The following is a 23,733-nucleotide window of genomic DNA, read 5'->3' as shown; positions in this document are numbered from 1 at the left end:
CCAACGCCAGCAGCAAAACCAACAGCAATTTTACTCTGCTACCAACTGGCCCTCTAACCAGGGTAGCAACACCCAGTTCAGTCAAAGAGGCCAACGGCGTGGCAAAGGAAGAAGTCGCGGCTCCAGCCCCAAAGGTTCCACGCTCAATACCAACAAATGACCCGAAGATTCGGGTCCCCTCCCATGCATCACCGGTCGGGGGCCGGCTAACATCGTTCCTTTCAGCATGGGAGGGAATATCGTCAGACCGCTGGGTATTATCCACCATAGCCCACGGATACTGCATCGAATTCAACGGTTCCCCGAAGTACAGACCCCCACGGAACCGACGCATGGCACCGGAACACCTCACTATTCTTCTTCAAGAAGTAGAAGAGCTACTGAAAAAAGAAGCTATAGAGGCTGTCCCCCTATCTCAGGTAACAGAAGGTATTTATTCAGTGTACTTCCTTGTACCCAAAAAGGACTTAACCATGCGCCCTGTATTAGATCTGCGCCCAGCGAACAAGTTTGTCAAACCCCAAAAGTTTCGTATGGTGACCTTGCAGGAAGTAATCCCACTGTTATCACAGGGGGATTACATGACAACACCGGACATTAAAGATGCATACTTTCATATTTTAATGTTGCCAGTGCACAGAAAATACCTCAGGTTCAAGATAGAGAACAAACACTACCAGTTCAGAGTACTACCCTTCGGGATAGCATCTGCACCAAGGGTATTCACGAAAGTACTGGCAGTGGCAGCGGCCCAACTGCGCAGGTTATCCATCCCGGTATACCCTTACCTCGACGACTGGCTCATAACAGGGGATTCTTACGAAACATGCTTCACCAATACCCAAAAGACTGTAGACCTTTTGTCCCAACTGGGTTTCTCCATCAACGAAAAGAAGTCCAGCTTAGACCCCAGCCAAATCAAACTATTCCTAGGGGCTCTAATTCAAACAAAGGACGGCCTCGTCTTCCCCTCCAACGAGAGGGTCCAAAACATGCTGTTTCAGATCCCCCATTATGTGGCAGGTCGAGAGGTGACGGTACACAAAGCAATGCGCTTGCTAGGGATGATGGCGTCATGTATTTATTTGGTACCTCACGCGCGCCTGCGCCCAATGCAAGAGTGGCTCTACAGCCAGTGGTATCAGGCCAGCGGACAATGGGACGATCTAGTGGTGGTCTCGCAGGCCTTGGTTCTCTCGCTGCGGTGGTGGACAAAAGAAAACCTGTTATTAGGGAAAACTTTTGCCACACCCGCAGTGGAAGCCACTCTAACCACAGATGCATCCCTTAGAGGATGGGGGGCTCACCTATCCCATCAGACTGCTCACGGAGTGTGGACTCCGAGCTTAGCATCCAAGCATATAAACTTGCTGGAACTACTAGCGGTGTTCAAAGCACTGAAAGCCTTTCAGGAACACTTACAAGGAAAGACAGTGATGGTCCTCACAGACAGCACCACAGCCATGTACTACCTCAACAAGCAAGGGGGCACTCACTCTCCAGGACTGTCCAAGCTGTTCCAGAATATATGGAAGTGGGCTCTCAAACACAACATGTTCCTACTATCACAACATGTACCAGGGGAACTCAATCTGCTAGCAGACAAACTCAGCAGAGACTTCCCCCTGCCCGAAGAGTACGAATGGCAATTGCACGAAGACATCGTCTTAGACGTCTTCGTGCAATGGGGATTCCTGGAAATAGACCTGTTCGCAACCCTGGAGAACTCACAATGCCAAAGTTACGCCTCCAGGTACCCCCAGAACCAGTCCAAGGGGAACGGTCTGTCGATTCAATGGTCAGGGAAATTTGTTTACGCCTTTCCCCCGACTCTCCTTCTCAACAAAGTGGTGCACAAGATGCACCAGGAGCAAGTTACCATGATACTAGTGGCCCCAATATCTCCCCCAATGAAACTTCCCTGCCAGTACAACATGCTGTCACAGGACAAGGGCAGGACACTGCATCCATGCCCTCAGACCATGAACTTAGCAGCCTGGCTCCTGAGATCATAGAATTTGGACATTTACAACTCCCGCAGAGATGGATGGACATCCTCAGGGAAGCCAGAAAACCTAATACTCGCCACTGCTATTCTAGCAAGTGGAAAAGATTTGTCATCTGGTGTAGAGGTAAGAGCATCAACCCGGTTGACTGCTCTCCCACTAACATTGTTCTGTACTTGACCCATTTACTGGATTCAGGTCTAGTGTTCAATTCCATTAAAGTCCACCTAGTGGCACTTTCTGCATACACCACTTCCCAACTTAAAGTGTTGTGGTGGAAGATACCAGTTATCAAGGCCTTCATGGAGGGGGTAAAGAGAATACACCCTCCGATAGCTAACCCAGCTCCCGGATGGGACTTAAACGTGGTACTTTCTAGACTCATGGGCGCTCCTTTCGAACCCATGCACAAGGCAACTCTTAAATGCCTCACTCTTAAGACTGCTTTCCTAATAGCTATCACCTCCATTAGGAGAGTAAGTGAACTACAGGCTCTTTCTGTACTAGAGCCCTTCGTAACAGTTCACAAGGATAAGGTGGTTCTACGCACACACCCAAGGTTTGCACCAAAATTCATCTCGAAATTTCATGTAAACCAGTCAATAGAACTACCAAGGTTCTTTCAAAACCCTTCCAGCTTGGGAGAAAAAAATCTGCATACACTAGATGTACGCAGAGCTGTCATGTTCTACATGGAAAGAACCAGACCACTGAGAAAGACTAATCAGTTCTTTGTCTCTGTGGCAGCAGGAAGAGAAGGAGATGCAGTTTCAAAGTCCACTATATCTAGATGGATTGGGCAATGCATCACTCTCTGTTACACTCTTGCTAAAAGAGAACTACCCTTCAAGCCAAGAGCACATTCCACTCGAGGCACTGGGGCTTCCATAGCGTTCATTGCAAATGTTCCCCTTGAGTCCATCTGCAAAGCGGCTACCTGGAGTTCTGTGCACACCTTTACAAAACACTACTGTCTAGATGCACACTCTAGATCTGACTCCCAGGTGGGACAGGCAGTATTAAGACATCTTTTCTCTACTGTTCCTTCTCATAACCCACCGCCAACTCCTGGTACTGCTCGCCAGTCTATGCACAGCATGTGATTCTAAGCAGATTAACAAACATCAGAAGACAATGCATTACTTACCGTAAAAGCATTTCTGATGGTTGTATCTGCTTAGATTCACATGCGCCCACCCTTCCTCCCCGCTCGGATGGAAGGAACATAGACATCCTTTTCTATATTTCTCTTTTCTGTACTCACTCACGTCTAGAAGGCTCCCTCAGGGCAGAAAAATACAAACAGAGGGACCTCGACGCGTGAGGGATTGTGGGTACAACGCACGTCACTATAGGGATAGTGTTACAGACACGCCTTGTCGACGTCCCCTTTTCGACTACGAAAAACAAAATGCAATACTCCGCAGTGACCACTGGATGTCGGACCTATGCACAGCATGTGAATCTAAGCAGATACAACCATCAGAAATGCTTTTACGGTAAGTAATGCATTGTCATATAAATATACTTGTAGTGGTGGCGTCACACCTGCACACAATCAATTCCAGTGTATCCCTATCTAGACTGGCCAATAACAGGGGACATGCCACAAGCGTGTCAACGGAACACCCAAGAAGCAATCAGTCTTCTTTTCCAATTGGGATTCTCAATCAACAAGAAAAAGTTTAGTTCAAAGTCAGGTAGAGCAGTTTCTTGGAGTGCCAATTTAGGTCAGAAGACACCCTAGTTTTCCCCTCCAACAAAAGGGTACATCATATGCTGTTTTAGATTCAAGAGTATAAATCTGTTCATCAGATAACGGTACGAAAGGCAATGCACCTTCTTGGAATGATGGATTTGTGCATTTACCTGGTACCACACGGTTGCCTGCGCACGCGTCCTATGCAAAAGTGGGTAGCGAAACAATGGTTGTAGTCAAGCATTCTATAGGACGATCTAGTGGTGGTTTCGCAAGCCCTCATTCAGTCTCTGCAGTGGTGGACAAAGGAGAACATTTTAGAAATAAATCATTCACCACTCCTGCAATAGAAGCCACTCTAACAGACGAATCACTATCTGTGTGGGTAGCACATTTTCGCCATCACACCGCGCACAGGGTGTGGACACGGGCAATGTTAAGCAAGCATATCAACCTTCTGGAATTAGCAGTGTTCAAAGCTTTGCAAATGTTTCAATAACAGCTAGCAAACAGTCCTCACAGATAGCATGACAGCGATTTATTACAACACCACACAGGGTGGGCACTATTCAAGTCTGTCCAAACTAGCCCAGAACACCTGGTTTCGGGTGCTCAAACACAACATATTCCTCCTGTCACATGTTCCAGGGGAACGCAACTGTCTGGAAGATGTGCTAAGCAGAGAGGTCCAACTTCCATTAGAGCATAAATGGCAGCTGCACCCAGACATCCTAGACAACCATTTCTTTTTTTTGTTTTTAGTGCACAAGCACCTTTACAAATATTTCATTACATAGATATACAACACAATATATTCATGTACCTAAAATGTGCTTTTCGAAAAACGTACAAAACAATAGTAGCAAGTTACATCTAACAAAAAGAAAACAGAGCTAAAATCCACATAAATTACGTAAACCGTTGGGATCCCTTATATAGTAGACCATGATCGAGGTAAGGCTATAAAAACAGCAAAAGAAGGCATACAAAAACAAAAGGAAATGATCACATAAAACTCATGTTGCATATTACAGAGAAACTAAGGGATCATTGAATTTAAATAAGACCTCTCTGAATATGCACTTTGTCTCAGAGAAATTAAACATCTGTCATTTGTTATTCAGATTCAAACAAAACGAACAATACAAAGGTCACTGTCAAATAGACGTTAGAACATATAATAAACTCCTGATTCATACTACACAAACAAAGCAGAGAACATGGAATCCGGTACGCATCTCTGAATAAAAGCGTCTCATAAACGGTCAACATCTGACGTTTCGTGTGCAAATATAGCAAACATGCAAGTGCTAGGATGACTAGCAGGTCGGCATTGGGCAGAATATAAAAAACTGTCCCAATGGATATTTGGAGTCCGCGATAAATGGGAGCTCGGAGCAAAGCACACCATTGCATGAAGCTAGACCGGTTCCTCTTCTAGTTTTATACTGATGTAATTCAGCATACGAGAGGCTGCGAAAATTATCGAATTCCAGCAGCCCCACATAAATTTCATCCAAATGAGGTTCAGGGACTTTAAACGAGGAATAGGTGGAAATGACATCTGCAGTTGTCACCCAATCATTGCTAAAGTGTCTTTTTTTTTTAAGATCTTCAGTTGTTAAATGCATGGAAGCATGAAGACTCTGCATACGTGAGTGAAATTGCGCTATTGAAAGGGCAGATGACTTAGTTAACAATATGGCGACATGTGTTGCAGAGAATTCTCATAGATGGTTGATTTCCCTTACCTACTGAGTCCCTCAGCAGTTTTGCTGGATTTCTAGGATTTTTGTTTTTTACCTGGTAAGAGCGAGCCTTTTTTCCCCACTCTTACGTGTGTTTTGCTATGTGTATTTCTACTTTTTGTGTGATCTTGGGCACTAGAGCCTCACCTACTCCAGGGCACCACATTTTTCATGTGTGTTACACAGCACCTTCAGTGCAGTGACACTGGGTTGTCTTTTAGACTTCCCACCGACTCCATTTTCTGGGGCTGACTACAGTCCCCCAGAAAAAGATAATGTTGCCATTAACTTTACCTTAGTCACTTTAAACCACAGACCCAGAAGACCACATCTTCCATCGAGTATTGGAAAGGGTTAATTCTTATCCCTTTTTGTCTGCGCCTCTTGGGGCATTGTTTCGCTCCCTTGACATTTAGACTTGGCTGGTGGCAGTGGTATCTACCCTAACTTTTCTACCGCGATTATCTTATATAAACGTTGTAATGTTTTAGGCTATTATATTAGCCTCAAACATAAACCTGCTTGACCAAATAAATTTTATTTTGGCTCCGGCCGGGTTTATTCTCCATTTCTTTTTGTTAGTCTTTCTCTTTTTTTTGCGCGCAGAGTAAAACACGGGAAAGACTTTAACAAACCAGGTTTGGTCCCTTTGTTCATAGCTTTTTCGCGGGCTTCCACACAGAAGCACTCCTTCAGGCGCCTGAGAGTCTGGGTAGTCAGGATGTGAGTGAGGGGTGTTAGGACCCCTGCCATGGGTTCCCTTGGTAACCCAAGTCGCACTCTTATCTGATTGGCTAAGGGGACTGGCCTTGCCAGGCCAGCCACCGTGCTGTGTGATTGACAGCCAGGCTATATGAATGGGGTAAAACTGCATAAAAAGCATGTCTCTAGGACTGGAAGAGCAGAGTCGCCACTGGAACGAAAGAACCACTGAGGAACTGGAAGAAGAGGACCCCTACATTGACTGATCCACCCGGTGAAGCCCTGCTGCAGGTACAAATCTCCAGAATCCCACGACGGAGAAGATCCTCCAGGAAACTTCTTCCCTTGAGCTGGTGGGACCAACCAGTTCACCCAAACTGCAAGCCTGGACCCCTCTGGTCGAATTCGCTGTACAGAGCTGCAGAGGGCCGGATATTCAGGAAGGTCGGACCCTGCTTGGGTTTGAATGAGCGCACTTTTTACTTGTTGTTTGGCGCCAGTGCTGGTTTCTTCCCTGGGTAGTGCAGGACCCTCCAGTCTTTCTACTTCTGATCAGTCCGACAGTTGCTTCAGGAACCGTGAGCCTGCAAGAACTACCAGGAACGTCTGCCTCAGCTACAGCCCCCTTTCCGTTTTATGGTACTGTGCAAATCCGGTTGTGTTACGTTCTGCCGCGGTGAAAGTGTTTGAAATCTTTCTCCAATCCGAGGGCTTGTCCTTCTCTTCTCTTTGAACTAACTTTACTACCAACCAACCTTGTCCGGAAACCGTGCCACAAACTTTACCGTGAACTACCCTGAACTGTATTATCTTGAGCAAAAAATGTTAGAACCTTTGAATTTGGCCCTAAGCCTTTTCTATCTGATTTTATCATTGTAGTCTCTCTTGTCCGCTTGCCCTGAGTACTTACCTGTTGGTGTGGGTTCATTTCTGTTAACTTTTGTCTTTCCCTCCCTTTTAAATTGCTGGAGTGCCATGTTGCTCCCACTTCATTTTGTGAGCTTAACTTGTCTGGAATTTAAGGGAAGTGGTGTGGTGTATTAAGAGTGTGATTTTTAGACTGCTTATAATAGTGTAATGTTATACAACAGAAGAGTGAAATAAATGTATATTCTTTTAATTGAAAACCTTGAGTCAGTGTTTGCCTGAATCATAGTAATTGCTGTCCTTTCTTTAACTATTTGATACTGCTCAATTACTCTGGCTGCTCTGCTACTGCTACCACGTTAACTGTGTATTACAGGCTAGTACCAAAGGTGAAATTGTACTGTCACGTGTAGTCTTAATTGTGTGTGGTGTTCCCAAAGGGTACTACTGCATATAATTCTGCTTAACACTGGTGGCAGCGGTGGGATCAAAGTATACCTTGGATCAACTAACCACAAGGTTAACATCACTAAAAAGCAATGTCTGATATGGAAGGCCACAGTCAGGAGACCCTCCTAAGTTACGGTATTCAGTTACATTTTCGAAATGCCATTTTGTCAAAACAAAAATGGCGAAAAAAAATTCCAAATGTTTTTTTTCATTTGATGTTTTATTTTTGTTTCGTTAGTAAAAGTGTCAGTAAAAAAACAGAGGTTTGGGGGGAACCCCCCCCCCCCATTTAAAAAATAAAATTTTAAAAAACATTCAAAAAAATGTTTTTTTGTCATTTTGGTGTCGAAAAAAATGGCAGTTCGAAAATGTAACTATAAACCTGTTACACTGCTGATTATTTAAGAAACATGTGTAAAGAAAGGAAACTCTCTGCCAAAGGCAAAAAGTCTGAATTGATTGAAAAATTCTTAGAGTCCAAGTCTAGGGAGTGGGTCTGAAATGCCTGACTCCTCAACAAATATGGAAAGTATTGAGGATGATAATGTATCTGTTACTGATGAATTGGAAGAAGTAGATGTATCTCCTAATTTAGGTCTCTATGCTTCCTTGCCTGCTCAGCAACCTCAACCCTTGTCCACTGGGACCCACACAGGCCCTACACTCTGTCCTGAATTCATTGCTCTAGAAAAATTAGGCTTGAACTGGAATTCAAACGTTTAAATGCTAAAACTAAACACAAAAATCAAGAACTGAAACTCAGAGAAATGGAGTTGAATCATGAACTAGAAATGAAAAGATTTTCTCTTGAAAATGCTTCTCTCCCAGAGTCCTTTAGGTCTTCCAGTCCTAAGAGACCCTGTATGCCTAAAGAAATTGTGGGTATGTATGAGGTTAAGCTGGATATTTTGGATTGGTTGGCAATGTTTGAGTATAACCATGGTATTCAAGGTCTCACAGGGAATCACTTGCTTCCCCGGCTCTTCTCTAGGCTACCCACTGTTGTACCTGATGATGTGATGGAGTTGGGGGAGGTGGATAGGACTGATTGAGTGTGCGAAGCTAGTTTTAATTGCTAGAATTGGGAAGACCCCTTCCCAGTATCTTAAGAGTTAGGACCCTCAAAAAGCATGACGGTACCGCTTGGGCTACCTGGGTATGTGAATGTTTGAAAAACTTAGATGGGTGTGATTAAGGGTTACAGAGTAAACACTTATGAAGGAATTAGAAACCTTGTAATGTTGGAGTCTGTTTGATGTCTGGTCTACTGAGCTCAGACAGCACTTGGCTGATTCTAAAGAGATAGATCTGAAGAAGCTAACTAAGGTTGCTGACTTGTGGGTTGCCAACAGGGCTACTCACAAGGATTCTGGGGCTACTCAGAAAATGGATGAAGGGAAACAACCAAAGAAAGACACCAGAGAGAATTCTAATAACTCCAATCCAAAAGAGGGCCACAAACAACAACATAAGGGTAAACTATCAGGGAAACCAAATCAGGCTAGTGTACCATCTGGCCCAAACCAGATGAGGTCAGAACAAACCCCCATTCATTAAGACACTTGGGGAAATGTTATGTTTGTGGGTCAACTGACCATGTGAATGGGGATCCCAGATGCAAGGGTAAACCTTCAGGGGTCCACACTGTCTCCTTAGCCTTCTCCACAGAGGAAGAAGTCCCTATGGCAAGTGGAAACTTTCACCTACTGGCTGAAGCACCCCTGAGAGTCTCAGCTAGTTTTCTTTAGTGTCCCTGGGCTTGTAGGAACAACAGAATTTAGATGTCTATAATTCCATCCCAGATAATACTAAAGAGTATTATAAAGATAGTGTGCTTGTGAATGGTCAGGAAACCCCTGCCATCAGAGACACTGGAGCCAGCATAACTGTGCTGGATTAATCGTTTTTCAAGGTAGAGGATGTTGCTAAGGTACCCAAGTTCTCACCAAGTTAGCTGGAGGCCCTGTGCAAATGCTTCCCCAGTTACCAGCTCTCATCCAGTGTAATGATATGATTGTCAAAATACCTGTTAGTGTGTAGAGTGAAGTACCTGGGAGAGTCCTGTTGGGCAATGACCTGAAAACTCTTGGAGTTGTCAAGCACCCCCAGGCATCTCAGTAAGAGGAGACAGGAGCTCACTAGGTCTGCAAGGGAGAGAACCTAGAGAGGCTCTCCAGAGGAGATGATAGAGGAACCTATCACTCCCACTCCACAGGAGTTGCTCACTGCTATTTCTTGAAAGAATGAGGCAAAGGGGAAGCCCAAGACCTCCATGACAAAGACACAAGCCCCCTTGTGCTACCAACAAGGACATCACCAAGATTGTCCAAGATCACACCTGTGATCCCTCCACCTGCTGAGGCAGAGTGTGAGGTGCAACCCTGTGTGGGTCAGCCAGTATCTGAAGAGTCAGATATGGAAGAAGACACTTAGTTGGGGATCTTGACCCTGTTGACCATCCTGAGCTGCAGTCTTTACTGGCAGAAGGTGGACCCAACATGGCAGACTTCAGTAAAGGACAGAGAGAGTGTCCTACTCTTGAAGGTCTTCGACAACAGGCTGCTAACCAACTTGATGGGAAAGATGTTGGGAAGCACAGGTTGAGCTGGGAAGATGGCCTCTTGTACAGTGAACCAACTGAATCTACCCCTGGGGACTGCAAAAGACTTCTAGGGCCCCTTGCCAACAGATTCCAGTTCCTACAGTTATCCCACGAGATACCTTTGGCTGGTCACTTGAGTTTCAGGAAGACCAAGGAAAGGCTCTCTCTTTACTTCTACTGGCCTAAGATGGGTTCAGAAGTTGACAAATTCTGTAGGAGCTGTCACACTTGTCAAACCTCTGGCAAGAGTGGAGCCAAGAATGTGGTACCCGTGGTGCCTCTCCCAGTGGTGGGAGTTCCTTTTGAGAGCGTGCTCATTGACATTGTCGGCCCCCTTGACCCTCCCACATCTTCAGGGAACAGGTTTATCCTGGATGTAGTAGACCATGCTACAAGATACCCAGAAGCCATACCTATGAAAACTGTTAAGGCTCAGGCTGTGGCTAAGGCTCTGCTTATTATTTTTACCAGAGTAGCGTTTCCTAAGGAAACTAAGGAAGTGATATCCGACAAGGGATCCAATTTTATGTCCCACTACATGCAAGCCATGTGGAAAAACTGGTGTCACTACAAGTTCTCTACAGCCTACCATCCACAGACAAATGGACTGGTAGAGTGGTTTAATCGTACTATGAAGAGCATGGTAGGTTCTTTAGAGGGCTCTTCTACTGCCATGCCTTCTCTTTGCATATAGAGAAGTCCCTCAGGAGGGAGTTGGTTACAGTACCTTTGAACTTCGCTATGGCCACCCAGTCAGAGGTCCATTGGCCCTGATCAAGGAGGGGTTGGAGAGTGCTCCTTCCCCCAAGCCAGTTAGAGTGACTATGTGATAGGTCTCTGGAGGAGAATGTCACACATGATGGCAGAAGCAAGCAGTAACTTAAAAGCAGGTCAGGATCTGGTCAAACATTGGCATGACCAGAAGGCCAGCATGGTTGAGTTTTCTCAAGACCAGCTTGTATTAGTTATGGTGCCAACAAGGCACAGAGCCTTGCAGGACAAGTGCATAGGACCCTTCAAGGTTGTGGGCAAACTTGGAGAGGTGAACTATCTGGTGGACTTAGGCAGACCTAAGGAGGCTCCCAGAGTCTTTCACACCAACCGTTTAACGGCTTATGCCTCGAGACCGGAAGTAGGAGCTTTGCTTCTAGCTTCAGCTCAAGAGGAAGAGGAGAGTGAACCTCTACCTGACCTCCTCAGAGGCCAACCTTTAGATCAGCAGACAGGAGTTAATCTCTCTTCTCAGCTGACTTCCGAACCACAGGAGGAGTGCAAAGTTCTGTTGAATCAGTTTGCCTCCCTGTTTTCACTAGCATCAGGCTTGACCCCTTGGGGCCAGCATGATACCCTCACTTGTCGCTGTCTACCTTTTAAGAAGCAGAGGTTACAAAATGTCAGAACATGTGAGATCCCACATCAAAGGAGAGGTCAAAAAGATGCTTGATCTCGGGGTTATAGAGCCCTCTACAAGTCCATGGTCTAGTCAAGTTGTTCTAGTACCAAAAGCAGAATCCAAGGAGTTGAGATTCTGTGTGGACTATACAGCTCTAAATGCAGTCACAAAGACTGATCCCCATCCTTTGCCAAGGACAGATGAACTGGTGGATAGACTTGGTTCAGCCAAGTACCTCAGTACATTTGACCTAACCTCAGGCTATTGGCAAATAGCACTGACAGACCATGCCAAGGAGAAAATTGCATTTTCTACCCCAGAAGGCCCCTACCAGTTTGTTATGCCTTTTGGACTAAAGAATGCACCTCCTGCATTTGAAAGGATGGTTAACCAAGTTCTGAATGGGATGGAGGGCTTCTGCATGGCATACTTGGATGACATTGCAGCATTCAGCCCTACATGGAAAGAACATATTGACCACCTAGGATGTGTTTCGCAGGCTCTTGAGCAGGCCCATCTGACCATAAAGGCAAACAAATGTCAAATTGGGCAGAGTAAAGTGGTCTACCTTGGTCATGAGGTAGGAGGTGGTGAGATGAGGCCTTTGCCCAGCAAAGTACAAGCTGTGCAAAATGGGCCACCCCTACTACTCAAACCCAAGTGAGAGCTTTCTAGGTCTCACTGGGTACTACAGGAATGTCATAGAGAACTATGGGATCATAGCTTCTCCCTTGAATGTAGTCTCATCTCCAAAATTCCTTAAAAGGTTTAGATGGAATAAGGAGTGCACTCAAGCCTTTGAAAGCCAAAAGAAAGCCCTTTGTCAAGCTCCAGTCCTAAGAGCTCCTGATTACCACCAACCCTTCATTGTGCAGACAGATGCCTCCAATATAGATATAGGTGCAGTCCTTTGTCAACTGGCTGAGAAAGGTAGGGAGCACCCCATTTGATTCATCAGTAGAACACTGTAGGAATCAGAAACAAGGTGGGCCACCGTAGAGTGTGAATGCTTTGCCATTGTATGGAGTTTGAAGAAGTTTAGACCATACTTGTATGGATCTACTTTTGTGATTCAAACTGACCACCAACACTTGAGATGGTTAATGAAAATGAAAGGGGAAAACCCAAAACTTCTAAGATGGTTTGATTTTACCATTGAGCGCAGAGCAGGATGTCACCACCACAATGCTGGTGGTCTCTCTAGGATGTTTTTAACCGACTAGAGGTCGAGATTCATCCAGGAGTGGATTAAATCCTCCTGTCCCTTAATCTGGGGGGCGGGTTTTAGGGGGAATTCTTATAAATGGCTGATTTCCCTTACCTACTGAGTCCCTCAGCAGCTTTGCTGGATTTCTAGGATTTTTTTTTCACCTGGTAAGAGTGTGAGCCTTTTTTCCCACTCTTACATGTGTTTTGCTATGTGTATTTCTACTTTTTGTGTGATCTTGGGCACTGGAGCCTCACCTACTCCAGGCACCACATTTTTCATGTGTTATGCAGGACCTTCAGTGCAGTGACACTGGGTTGTCTTTTAGACTTCCCACTGACTCCATTTTCTGGGGCTGACTTACAGTCCCCCAGAAAAGGGTAATGTTGCCATTAACTTTACCATAGTCACTTTAAACCACAGACCCAGTATACCCCATCTTCCATGGAGTATTGGAAAGGGTTAATTCTTATCCCTTTTTGTCTCTGCCTCTTGGGGCATTGTTTCGTTCCCTTGACATTAAGACTTGGCTGGTGGCAGTGGTAGCTACCTTAACTTTTCTACTGCGATTATCTTATATAAATGTGGTAATGTTTTAGGCTATTATATTAGCCTCAACCATAAACCCGCTTGAGCAAATACATTTTATTTTGGCTCCGGCCGGGTTTATTCGCCTTTTCTTTTTGTTAGTCTTTTTCGTGTTTTACTCTGCGCGCCAAACCAGGTTTGGTCCCTTTGTTCATCACTTTTTTGCAGGCTTCCACACAGAAGCTCTCCTTTAGGCACCTGAGAGTCTGGGTAGGCAGGATGTGAGGGAGGGGTTTTAGGACCCCTGCCATGGGTTCCCTTGGTAACCCAAGTCGCACTCTTGTCTGATTGACTAAGGGGACTGGCTTTGCCAAGCCAGCCACTGTGCTGTGTGATTGACAGCCAAGCTGTATGAATGGGGGAAAACTGTATACAATGCAGGTCTGTGGGACTGGAAGAACAGAGTCGCCACTGGAACGAAAGAACCAATGAGGAACTGGAAGAAGAGGACCCCTACAACGACTGAACCCTCCGGTGAAGCCCTGCTGCAGGTCCGAATCTCAAGAATCCGACGACAGAAGATCCTCCAGGAAACTTCTTCCCTTGAGCTGGTGGGACCAACCAGTTTACCCAAACTGCAAGCCAGGACCCCTCTGGTCGAATTCACAGTACAGAGCTACAGTGGGCCGGATAGCCAGGAAGGTCGGACCCTGCTTGGGTTTGAAGGAGCGCACCTTTTATTCGTTGTTTGGTGCTGCTGCTGGTTTCTTCCCTGGATAGTGCAGGACCTTCCATTCTTCCTACTTCTGATCAGTCTGACAGTCACTTCAGGAACCGTGAGCCTGCAGGAACTGCCAGGAATGTCTGCCTCAGCTACAGCCCCTCTCCGTTTTAAGGTACTGTGCAAATCCGGTTGTGCGTTTTGTTCAGCCGCGGTGAAAGAGTTTGAAATCTTTCTCCAATCCGAGGGCTTGTCCTTCTCTTTGAACTAACTTTTCTACCAACCAACCTCATCTAGAAACTGTGCCACAAACTTTACCGCAAACTACCCTGAATTGTATTATTTTGAGCAAAAGACTTTTGAACCATTGACTTTGGCCCTAAGCCTTTTCTGTTTTTCATCATTGTAGTCAATCGTGTTTGCTTGCCCTGAGTACTTACCTGTTGGTGTGGGTTCATTTCTGTTAACTTTTGTCTTTCCCTCCCTTTTAAATTGCTGGAGTGCCATTTTGCTCCCACTTCATTTTGTGTTTACCTTGTCTGGAATTTAAGGGAAGTGGTCTGGTGTATTAAGAGTGATTTTTAGACTGCTTATAATAGTGTAATGTTATACAACTGAAGAGTGAAATAAATGTATATACTTTTACTTGAAAACCTTGAGTAAGTGTTTGTCTGATAACTATTTGATACTGCGCATTTACTCTTGAGATAAGTCTGGCTGCTCTGCTACTGCTACCACTTTAACTGTGTATTACACGCTTGTACCAAAGGTGAAATTGTAGTGTCACTTGTAGTCTTAATTGTGTGTGGTGTCCCCAAAGGGTACTGCATATAATTCTGCCTAACAAGATCTTCGTATATAGAATTGGGAGGAGGAGAGTACATCTTTGCGAAGTTGGATAACATACGCCAAGTGAACTTCGAGGCCAAAGATGATAGACCTAGTTCGTGTCTTACTATGGCATTAGGAAGATGCATCGGAAAGCCCAATACTGATTTCCAAATTTTCCCTTGGATTTTATTTAAGAAGGGGCCAATCTCAGCGAAACAGATGTCTGGACCATAAAGAATCACGACCTCGACCTTCATCTGATAAAAGTCCAAGACAGGTACTAGTGAAAATGTACAGTGTTTATGGAATATGTTCTGCATTTGTGTTGTAAGATGTATAACTTTGGATGAAATAGATGTCTGCCATTTAATCAGCGATGTGGATTTCGATCAATTGTATCCCAAATACACCATCTCTGAGGAAACCTTAATTGCATTGGAATTAATAGTCCATTTAAAGGATCGAAGTTTTCTTTTAGCTGTAAAGATAAGAGTATTGGACTTAGATGAGTTTATAGCCAGGTTGTTTTGTAGGCAGTAAGCGAAAAAGAGATTAAGCTTGTTTTGAAGACCGATTGTGACCGGTAGAAAAGGATCACGTTGTCCGCGAATGCAAGCCATTGCAGTCGTAAGTCACCCATTCTAACAGGAAAGACCACGGCAGCATTCCATAGGAGATCAGTGTCAGCAAGGTAAAGATTAAATAAGGTGGCGACAAGATTGCAGCTTTGTTTGACACCGATCTCAGTGGGAATTGGATCTGACAAGAGCCCTGCGGCATTAATGCAAACTCTGAAGTTGGTTTTGTGGTGGTGAAGGGAAATGAGCGCAACAATGTAAGGTGGAATCCCATAAACCAACATCTTTTACCACAGTCGCCCTCTAGTAACACTATCAAAAGCTGATAGATCAAGGGTAGCCATATATATTGGCCCGACGGAAGTATGTTGGGCTGAGGAGATGAGCTAATATGGTAGCATTTAATTGCTTCGCCATGGCCTTTCTAAAGCAAACCTGCACTTTAGACAAGGTAGCTTTCTGCGCCATAAAGATTGTCAATTAATTGAGTATGAGTAGGGCGAAGATCTTTGCTGCCACGTCAATTAACGCAATAGGCCTAAAGTTATTGGGATTGTCAATTGGGCCCTTTTTATGAAGAGGAATGATAATAGAACTTAGCCATGAACAGGGAATTTTCTTCAAGTGGAATACATTCTGGAGATTCGTCTTATCGCACAAGGTGAGAGTCCATCTTGCCCAGCAGCCTTAGAGTGTTGGTTAAATTTGTGTATAGCCCAAATGATATCTTTTATGAACCATGGGCATAATGTCGGAATGTGATGAAGCAGAGTGTCCACTTCAAAGGGCATGTGAGGCAGGGGTAAAGCATTTTTGGATTTGAAAAAGATATGCCATGACAGGCCATCGATACCAGTATCCAAGGCGGACTGAGTTGACCCCATGGGCTTCCTCAAAATTGCCCAGATGTTTTTTGTTTTATGTTTGCATAGGAGCTGCACCTTCTGCTGATTGTCTTGTAGGTGTTTACAAAAATGAATTTTTTAAGCTCCATTTTATATTGGGCAATGATTTTTTTCTTAGCCTGCATATACGCGTTTAGATTATAAGCTGTCACTTTAGCTTTTCTTATATCGCGATTTTTAAGTCTCTTAAGAGAGACAATCGAAGTGAGATGCGAATGTGAGTGCAGTAGTCTAAGCAAAGTGACATCTGGGTGTGACAGACTACAAAGATGGCCGTGAATCATGTTCCATTCGACTATGTTCTCAAGAAGTTGCAGAGAGAGAGCAAGGTTGAAGTCAACCCAGTGATCGCGATTTACTAAGTAGGCAAGATGTCTACAATGTCTTGGTTTCCAATGCATTGAAAGTGCATGTCTGTCCATTTGCAATAGTGAAAGGACGGGCATGAGATGAAAACTAGATAGCTTAAGATGGATTACTGCTGATAGTACCCTGTAGTCCTCCAAACAGGGATTTAAAACTATTACTGGATCAATAAGGCCTGAAAGCAGCCTGGAGACAGCAATATAATCAATGAAGGAGCAGGCTGCCCCTCTTTGCCAGGTAATGTAAAAGGAAGGTGAAGCTGGCAAAATAATGTGAATGTCCCTTTCTTAGAGGAACTGGGCCCATCTGCGCCCGTGAGTGAGATTGTTTTTGATAAAAAGAGTGACTAGACCTCCAAAAGGCGATTTCATCAGCTAAGCGAATGGCATTAAATTTCGACACCAATGATGACCTCACATTCATGAGAAAGAGCCATGGCGTCGGAGAGGGCGGCGTTAAGAGCAAAAATCGCCATATCTACAGCTAATATCTGAGGATTCCAGTATAGAGACGCAAATAATAAATACTTGCAAGGAAAATCCTCCAGATAGAGTATAATAATCAAACAAAGATCGGATGAGTGAGAATATTTAACCGAAAATTGCATTGTGTTTTTAATTAATATTGCAAGTCCTCCAGAGGGCCTTCCTACAAGCGCTTGTTTTGCAGGATGTTTAAAGGATAAAAATCCAACCAATTGAAAGTCAGAAGAGCACATAGTTTCTTGTATGAAGAAGATAGATGGCATAAGAGATGGCAAGAGCGATTTATAGCAAGAAAAATTTTGTAGGCCGCAACAATTCCAAGACGCTATGATAAACAATGCGGGTTAAGAAATGGGGGGGGCAGGTTCCCCACCGTGCACAGCAGCTCTAATAAAGGGTTCAAGCCAAGCCAGACCTTTTTAGAGCATTAGCAAATGAGGTAAGTTGTTCGAGAATTTCGGTCTGTGTATTCATGGAAGAAACTCCTTTGTTAAACACTGCAAGAGGTTCTTGTTTCGGCAGCGGCATAAAGTCCAAAAAAAGGACCACGCATCGTCCATGGAAGAAAAGACTTCCATTTCGAGACCAAGTAATTTCCAATCAGAATTGTGGTCCCATAGATGCTGTGCAATTATGTATGATTGAGTTTGGTAAAGCATTCGAAAGTTGTTCTGGATGGCGAGCTTGATCCATTCCACAACGTTGGAAACTAAGTTATGTAAAGATGGAATTTTAAAGAGTGCGAACATTAGGAATGTACGATTTATTCGTGAGTTGCCATTCACAAGAGGATTGCTCGACCACCCTAAAATGGTTATCTCTTTTGCCTATCGGGTAAGGATTGCAAACTCCACCACCGTGTTGGCCAGCTACAACTGCCATCAGTGGGAAGAAGTCGCGGCACTCATGGCCTCTGCACCAGAACCCTTAAAGGGCCAGTTAGCACGAATTTCAGCAGAGAGTAGAGCCGTGTCTGGTTGCATTTTAAAAGCAACTTTTGACACCGCGGACAACGCAGGCAGATTGATAGCCGAAGGTACTCTTATCAAGAGACATGCGTGGTTACGGCAGTCTGGTTTTAAGGCAGAAACCCAGGCATCATTGTTGGACAAACCGGTGGAAGCCGATCTGTTTGGTAAAGCGGTCGAGGACGCACTGAAGAATGCCAAGGACGAATATGAGACGCTCAAGTCCCTTGGCCAACTAACCTATAAACTCCCTAAACAGAGAGGGAATGGAAATTTTCGTCGCCCACGCGGTCAAAATTCCCAGAGAGTATCAAACAATTCCCAGGGGCAGGGTACACAGTGGAACAACAGCCAACTGTCTACCTAAGGTTACGGCAGGGGTAATAGGAGAGGACGTGGTAAAGGCAAAGGCAGAGGCAGCCCCAGTAGAGGAGGCGGCACGCCTTCACCAAAGCAGTGACACTCAGTTCAGGGTCCCTTCTCACGCAACCCCAGTAGGGGGACGCATTTCCAACTTAACCCAGGCTTGGGAAGGGATCACATCAGACAGATGGGTGCTGTCAACAGTATCCACAGGGTACTGTATAGAACTACTGCAGCGTCCCCGGAACCATCCTCCACGACAAAGAGTACACTCTTTAGAACATCAGAAGATTCTCCTCGAGGAGATCGCCAATCTGCTAGCAAAGGACGCGATAGAACTCGTCCCGGGACACCAGGTAAACAAGGGTATTTAATCAACTTACTTCCTTGTGCCAAAAAAAGATTTGACAATGCGCCCAGTATTGGACTTACGGCCTGCCAACAAGTATGTCAAGCCCCAAAAGTTTCGAATGACTACGCTACAAGAGGTAATCCCCCTCCTAAAAAAGGGGGATTACATGGCAACCTTGGATATGAAAGATGCCTATTTTCATATTTCCATGTTCCCAGCGCACAGAAGGTACTTGCGCTTCAAGATGGACAGTCGGCACTACCAGTTCAAGGTACTGCCCTTCAGGATAGCTTCGGCACCAAGGGTATTCACCAAGGTACTGGCGGTGGCGGCTGCACACCTACGCAGGGAGGCAATCGATGTGTACCCTTATCTGGACGACTGGCTCATAACGGGGGAAACCCCAGTAATTTGCAGGACAAACATTCAAAGGACTATCGACCTCCTCCACGAATTAGGCTTCTCAATCAACGATAAAAAGTCAAGCCTGGTGCCAAGCACCTCCAAACAGTTCCTAGGAGCAATCCTAGATACTCAAGAGAGGTTGACATTTCCTTCAGAGGAAAGAATTCGGAATATACTACTGCAAATTCCGCAATATCAGTCCGGTCACCAAATAACGGTACGCAAAGCAATACGTTTGCTGGGCATGATGGCGTCATGTATTTACCTGGTCCCCCACGCGCGCCTGCGCATGCGTCCCATGCCGGAATGGTTGGCGAAACAGTGGTCTCAGGCAAGTGGTCAGTGGGACGATCTAGTGGTCGTTTCGCCAACACTGGTACAAAGCCTTCACTGGTGGACAAGAGATAATCTTGCACAGGGGAAACCCTTTTACGATCCCGAAGTACAGGCAGTCGTCACTACCGATGCATTCCTGAAGGGTGGGGAGCTCACCATCTCCACCACACAGCTCCGGGTCTCTGGTCTCCCTTAGTGGCCAAGAACCACATCAACCTGCTAGAGCTTCTGGCAGTATTCAGAGCGCTTCAAGCGTTTGAGCCCTACCTACTAAACCTGTCAGTGCAAATCCGGACGGACAGCACGACAGCCATGTTCTACCTGAACAAGCAAGGAGGGACTCGTTCGCCAAATCTGTCCAAGCTTGCCCAGAAAATCTGGATATGGGCACTCAGACGGAACATCTTCCTGTCATCACAACATGTTCCAGGGGAGCTCAATTCCCTAGCGGATGCTCTGAGCAGAGACTCCCTCCCAGAGGTACACGAATGGGTTCTACACAGAGAGGTCGTAGAAGATATCTTCTCTCAGTGGGGTTTCCCCACTATAGACTTATTCGCCACAAGCGAAAAACAGACAATGCCCAGGATTTGCATCCAGGTTCCCCCAACCAGACTCCCAGGGGAACGCCCTGTGGATGAACTGGCCAGGGATGTTTGCGTACGCTTTTCCACCAACTCCTCTTATCAGGAAGAGGTGGTCAACAAGATGAACAGAGTGATGACGCTCGTCCTAGTTGCTCCCATGTGGGCAAGTCAACCGTGGTTCCCACACTTACGCAGGATGGCGGTGTGCGAGCCCATCAAACTTCAGGCCTGGTACAACCTACTGTCCCAGCACCAAGGTCAAACAGTGCATCAGCAACCCAACTCAATGAACCTGGCAGCATGGCTCCTGAGGTCATAGTGTGGACATCTCAATTTACCACAGAGGTGTATGGACCTCCTAAAGGAATCTAGGAAACCAAACACAAGGCACTGCTACTTTGAGAAGTGGAAGAGATTCGCTATCTGGTGCCAGAGTAAACAAATCAACCCAGTTGATTGCACTCCTTCCACTATTGTTACATACATACGCCACCTGCTAGATGCAGGATTGGTTTTTAACTCACTGAAAGTACACCTGGCAGCCCTGTCGGCTTACACCACTTCCCATAGCAAGGTTTCGTAGTGGAAAGTACCAGTAGTTAAAGCCTTCATGGAAGGAGTAAAGAGACTCCACCCTCCTATTTCAAACCCACCACCAGGGTGGGACCTTAATGTGGTGCTAGCCAAGCTCATGGGCCCCCCTTTTGAACCCATGCATAAAAGCAGTCTCAAACACCTGACTTATAAAACGGGCTTCTTAGTAGCTATTACTTCTATAAGAAGGGTCAGTGAAATTCAGGCTCTGTCAGTGCAGGATCCCTTCTTTACTGTCCATAAAGACAAACTGGTTTTACGCACACACCCTAGGTTCTCACCTAAATTTATATCAAAATTCCATGTAAACCAGTCCATCGAGCTTCCGGCTTTCTTCCAGGACCCGCAAAGCTCGGCTGAGGTGAAACTACACGCCCTAGATGTGCGTAGGGCTGTCCTCTACTATGTAAATAAAACCAGACCGCTAAGAAAAACAGATCAACTGTTTGTCTCCGTAGCTACAGGCAGAGAGGGGGATCGCGTCTCTAAAGGTGCCATCTCAAAGTGGATTATTAACTGTATCCAGCTGTGTTACTCACTCTCTGAAAAGACTCTGCCTTTCACGCCAAGAGCCCACTCTACTAGAGGCATTGGGGCCACTCTGGCTTTCATTGCAAATGTACCCCTTGACACCATTTGCAAAGCAGCTACTTGGAGCTCTATTCACACTTTTACTCAGCATTACTGCATCGACACCCATTCCAAGGCAGATACACAAGTGGGACAAGCGGTTCTAAGACACTTACTTGCTCATGACCCTTCTCACATCCCACCTCCTTATTCAGGTACTGCTCGCTAATCTATGCACAGCATGTGATCTAAGCAGATTCCACAAGCCTCAGAAGGGATACATTACTCACCGTAATCGTATTTCTGATGCTTGTATCTGCTTTGATTCACATGCGACCCACCCTTCCTCTCCTCTGAGAGAAGGCGCATGATTGCTTGTAGTCTTACCTTTCTATCTGCTTGGATTATCTGTACTCACGCTACTCCTCATGCTACCTCATGTCAGAAAAAATACAATCTGAGGATCCTAGACGCGTGAGGGATCTTGGGTACAGTGGACGTCATACTAGGGATAGTATTACTGGCACGCCTTGTGTCGACGCCCATTTTCGAGTTTCGCAAAACAAACTGTAATACTCCGCAGCTTCCACTAGATGTCGGCCTATGCACAGCATGTGAATCTAAGCAGATACAAGCATCAGAAATACGATTACGGTGAGTAATGTATCCCATATATAGTCTGTAGAGATCTAGTTGTAATCCATACTACTTTGCACATAGTAATTTATGCAAATGAAAAGCTGCATCTAAAGGTCCTCTTCAGATCTTGCTCTTTCTGCTGTAATGGTGCCATACTGGCTGACTCAATATATGTATTTTTAAGCTGTCTATAACCTTGCCTTAATACCTAAGGGTCTGGGCGTGTAACAAATGTAATAAATAAATAAATCAGGCAGTAATAAAATAGCTTCTTCCTGTGTGCTGCCCTGATTTACCACTGCTACAAAAGTATCCATGGAGCTGTCTTAGCAGAAGTTAAGATCTTGTGTGTCCACTGTTTCCAAATTTTGGCTGAGTATTTTTCGACCTATATTTTCTTGGGAGTGTTTTCCAGTTTTTAGGCAGCAAGTGTTGCTTGTACATCATGTAACTATCGGGCTGGTCACAATAGTTTTTTTGGGTGTATTAGTATGTATTTTTTTAACCTTTGGAATAAGTGATTTTTCTATTTTATCTTTAGTACCTTCTCCGAGTAAATTCCGTTCCCCTGCTGCTCCATCTCCATTAACCCTTCGTCAGCCAGTGAAAGCTTTCAGCAACCATGGTTCTGGTTTTGTTGGTGGGCAAGAAGCTTCACAGCCTGTGCACATCAATCCTCCATCTGGACCTCTCACCACTACAAACGCAGGCTTACCGAATCCTGCCAGCAGATCTGCAGCAACAGGCCTGAAAAGTGGCTTACCCAGACCATCTGGGCCTACTAGCGGGGGAATAGCAGTGCCTCGCAGCAAACTTGCACAGCCTATACGCAGGTGAGTGTCCATTAGTTGATGAGAAGAGGAGCTGGGTGGTTCCTTTTGCAAAATGCCAAAGCTTTCTTGAAAAGCACTGTTTGTAATAAATGCTTTAGTTTCATGTTCTGTTTATGGTTCAGGTCATATGATGTTTCATAAGACCTTTTGGCTTGATTTTTGTTTTCTTTATCTCTTTAAGCCAAAGCGTTTAAAACTTAGTGAGATGGCACATAATGATTGATATGATGAGAGGAAAAATGGCAACTATATCAGAGAACCTACCAAAATGGAAATGAAATTATGTTATGGGCCATTAAAATGGTCCAAAACGAATCTAGCTTGTATAGACTTGCTAGCACTGTGCAGAGAATTCCCACTCGTTTCAATTTATAGAAATCCCAGGAAAGCAATGTATTTTCCACACAAACGCTTTCAAAATGTTAACATTGATAAGAGTGGAGGACATGGTTCCTTGACAATGGGGTGAGAGAATGTGACTTGAAGACCAGATGTTGCTGATGCAGGTGTTGCTGGTGAAGGTAGAAAAATAAAACCAGAACAGGGACAGGACAGAATAACATCGGAACAGGAAGGTGGGTGAAGTGCTAAATTAGAGGTGGAGGGGTGATGGGAAAGTGCTGTAGAATTCTTGGTGAAGGGGAAGCAGGAGTAACTTGGTGCTTGGAAAGGGGTTCTTCTTAAAGGAGGAGGTCTTTGAGGTTGGATTTAAATAGTGGTAGAGTTGGAGTGGTAGTGAGAGGAAGAGCATTCCAGAGTAGGGGAGCAAGGGGGGGTGAGAGAGCAGAAATGAGAGCGGGCGCGCAGGGGTCTAGAGTAGTGACAAGATGACCACCTGAGGTTGTTTGTATAGAGTGAGAGGAGAGCAGGGAGGAAGATGAGCATATGGGTATGGTGGGGCAAACCCATGGACAGTTTTAAATATGAGAAGAGGTTTATATATAGCGCTTTTTTATAGATAGCCAGCCAATCTGGTAACGCGCCGAGGAGGTAGATGT

At 45.2% G+C, this 23,733-nt stretch overlaps 1 protein-coding gene across 1 annotated transcript in view; it reads left to right on the top strand.

Moving 5' to 3' along the window:
• Positions 1 to 23,733, top strand: part of SLAIN2 (SLAIN motif family member 2) — a 786,196-nt gene that overhangs the window by 645,690 nt on the left and 116,773 nt on the right. The window contains exon 7 of the mRNA XM_069631699.1: positions 22,444 to 22,735. Within this exon, the coding sequence (XP_069487800.1) occupies positions 22,444 to 22,735 (292 nt within the window). The remainder of the gene's footprint in view (positions 1 to 22,443; positions 22,736 to 23,733) is intronic.

Source organism: Ambystoma mexicanum, chromosome 6q (assembly GCF_040938575.1).
Source record: "Ambystoma mexicanum isolate Mex_15411 chromosome 6q, UKY_AmexF1_1, whole genome shotgun sequence".
Lineage (NCBI taxonomy): Eukaryota > Metazoa > Chordata > Amphibia > Caudata > Ambystomatidae > Ambystoma > Ambystoma mexicanum.
This window is presented reverse-complemented; position numbering and strand designations above follow the sequence as displayed.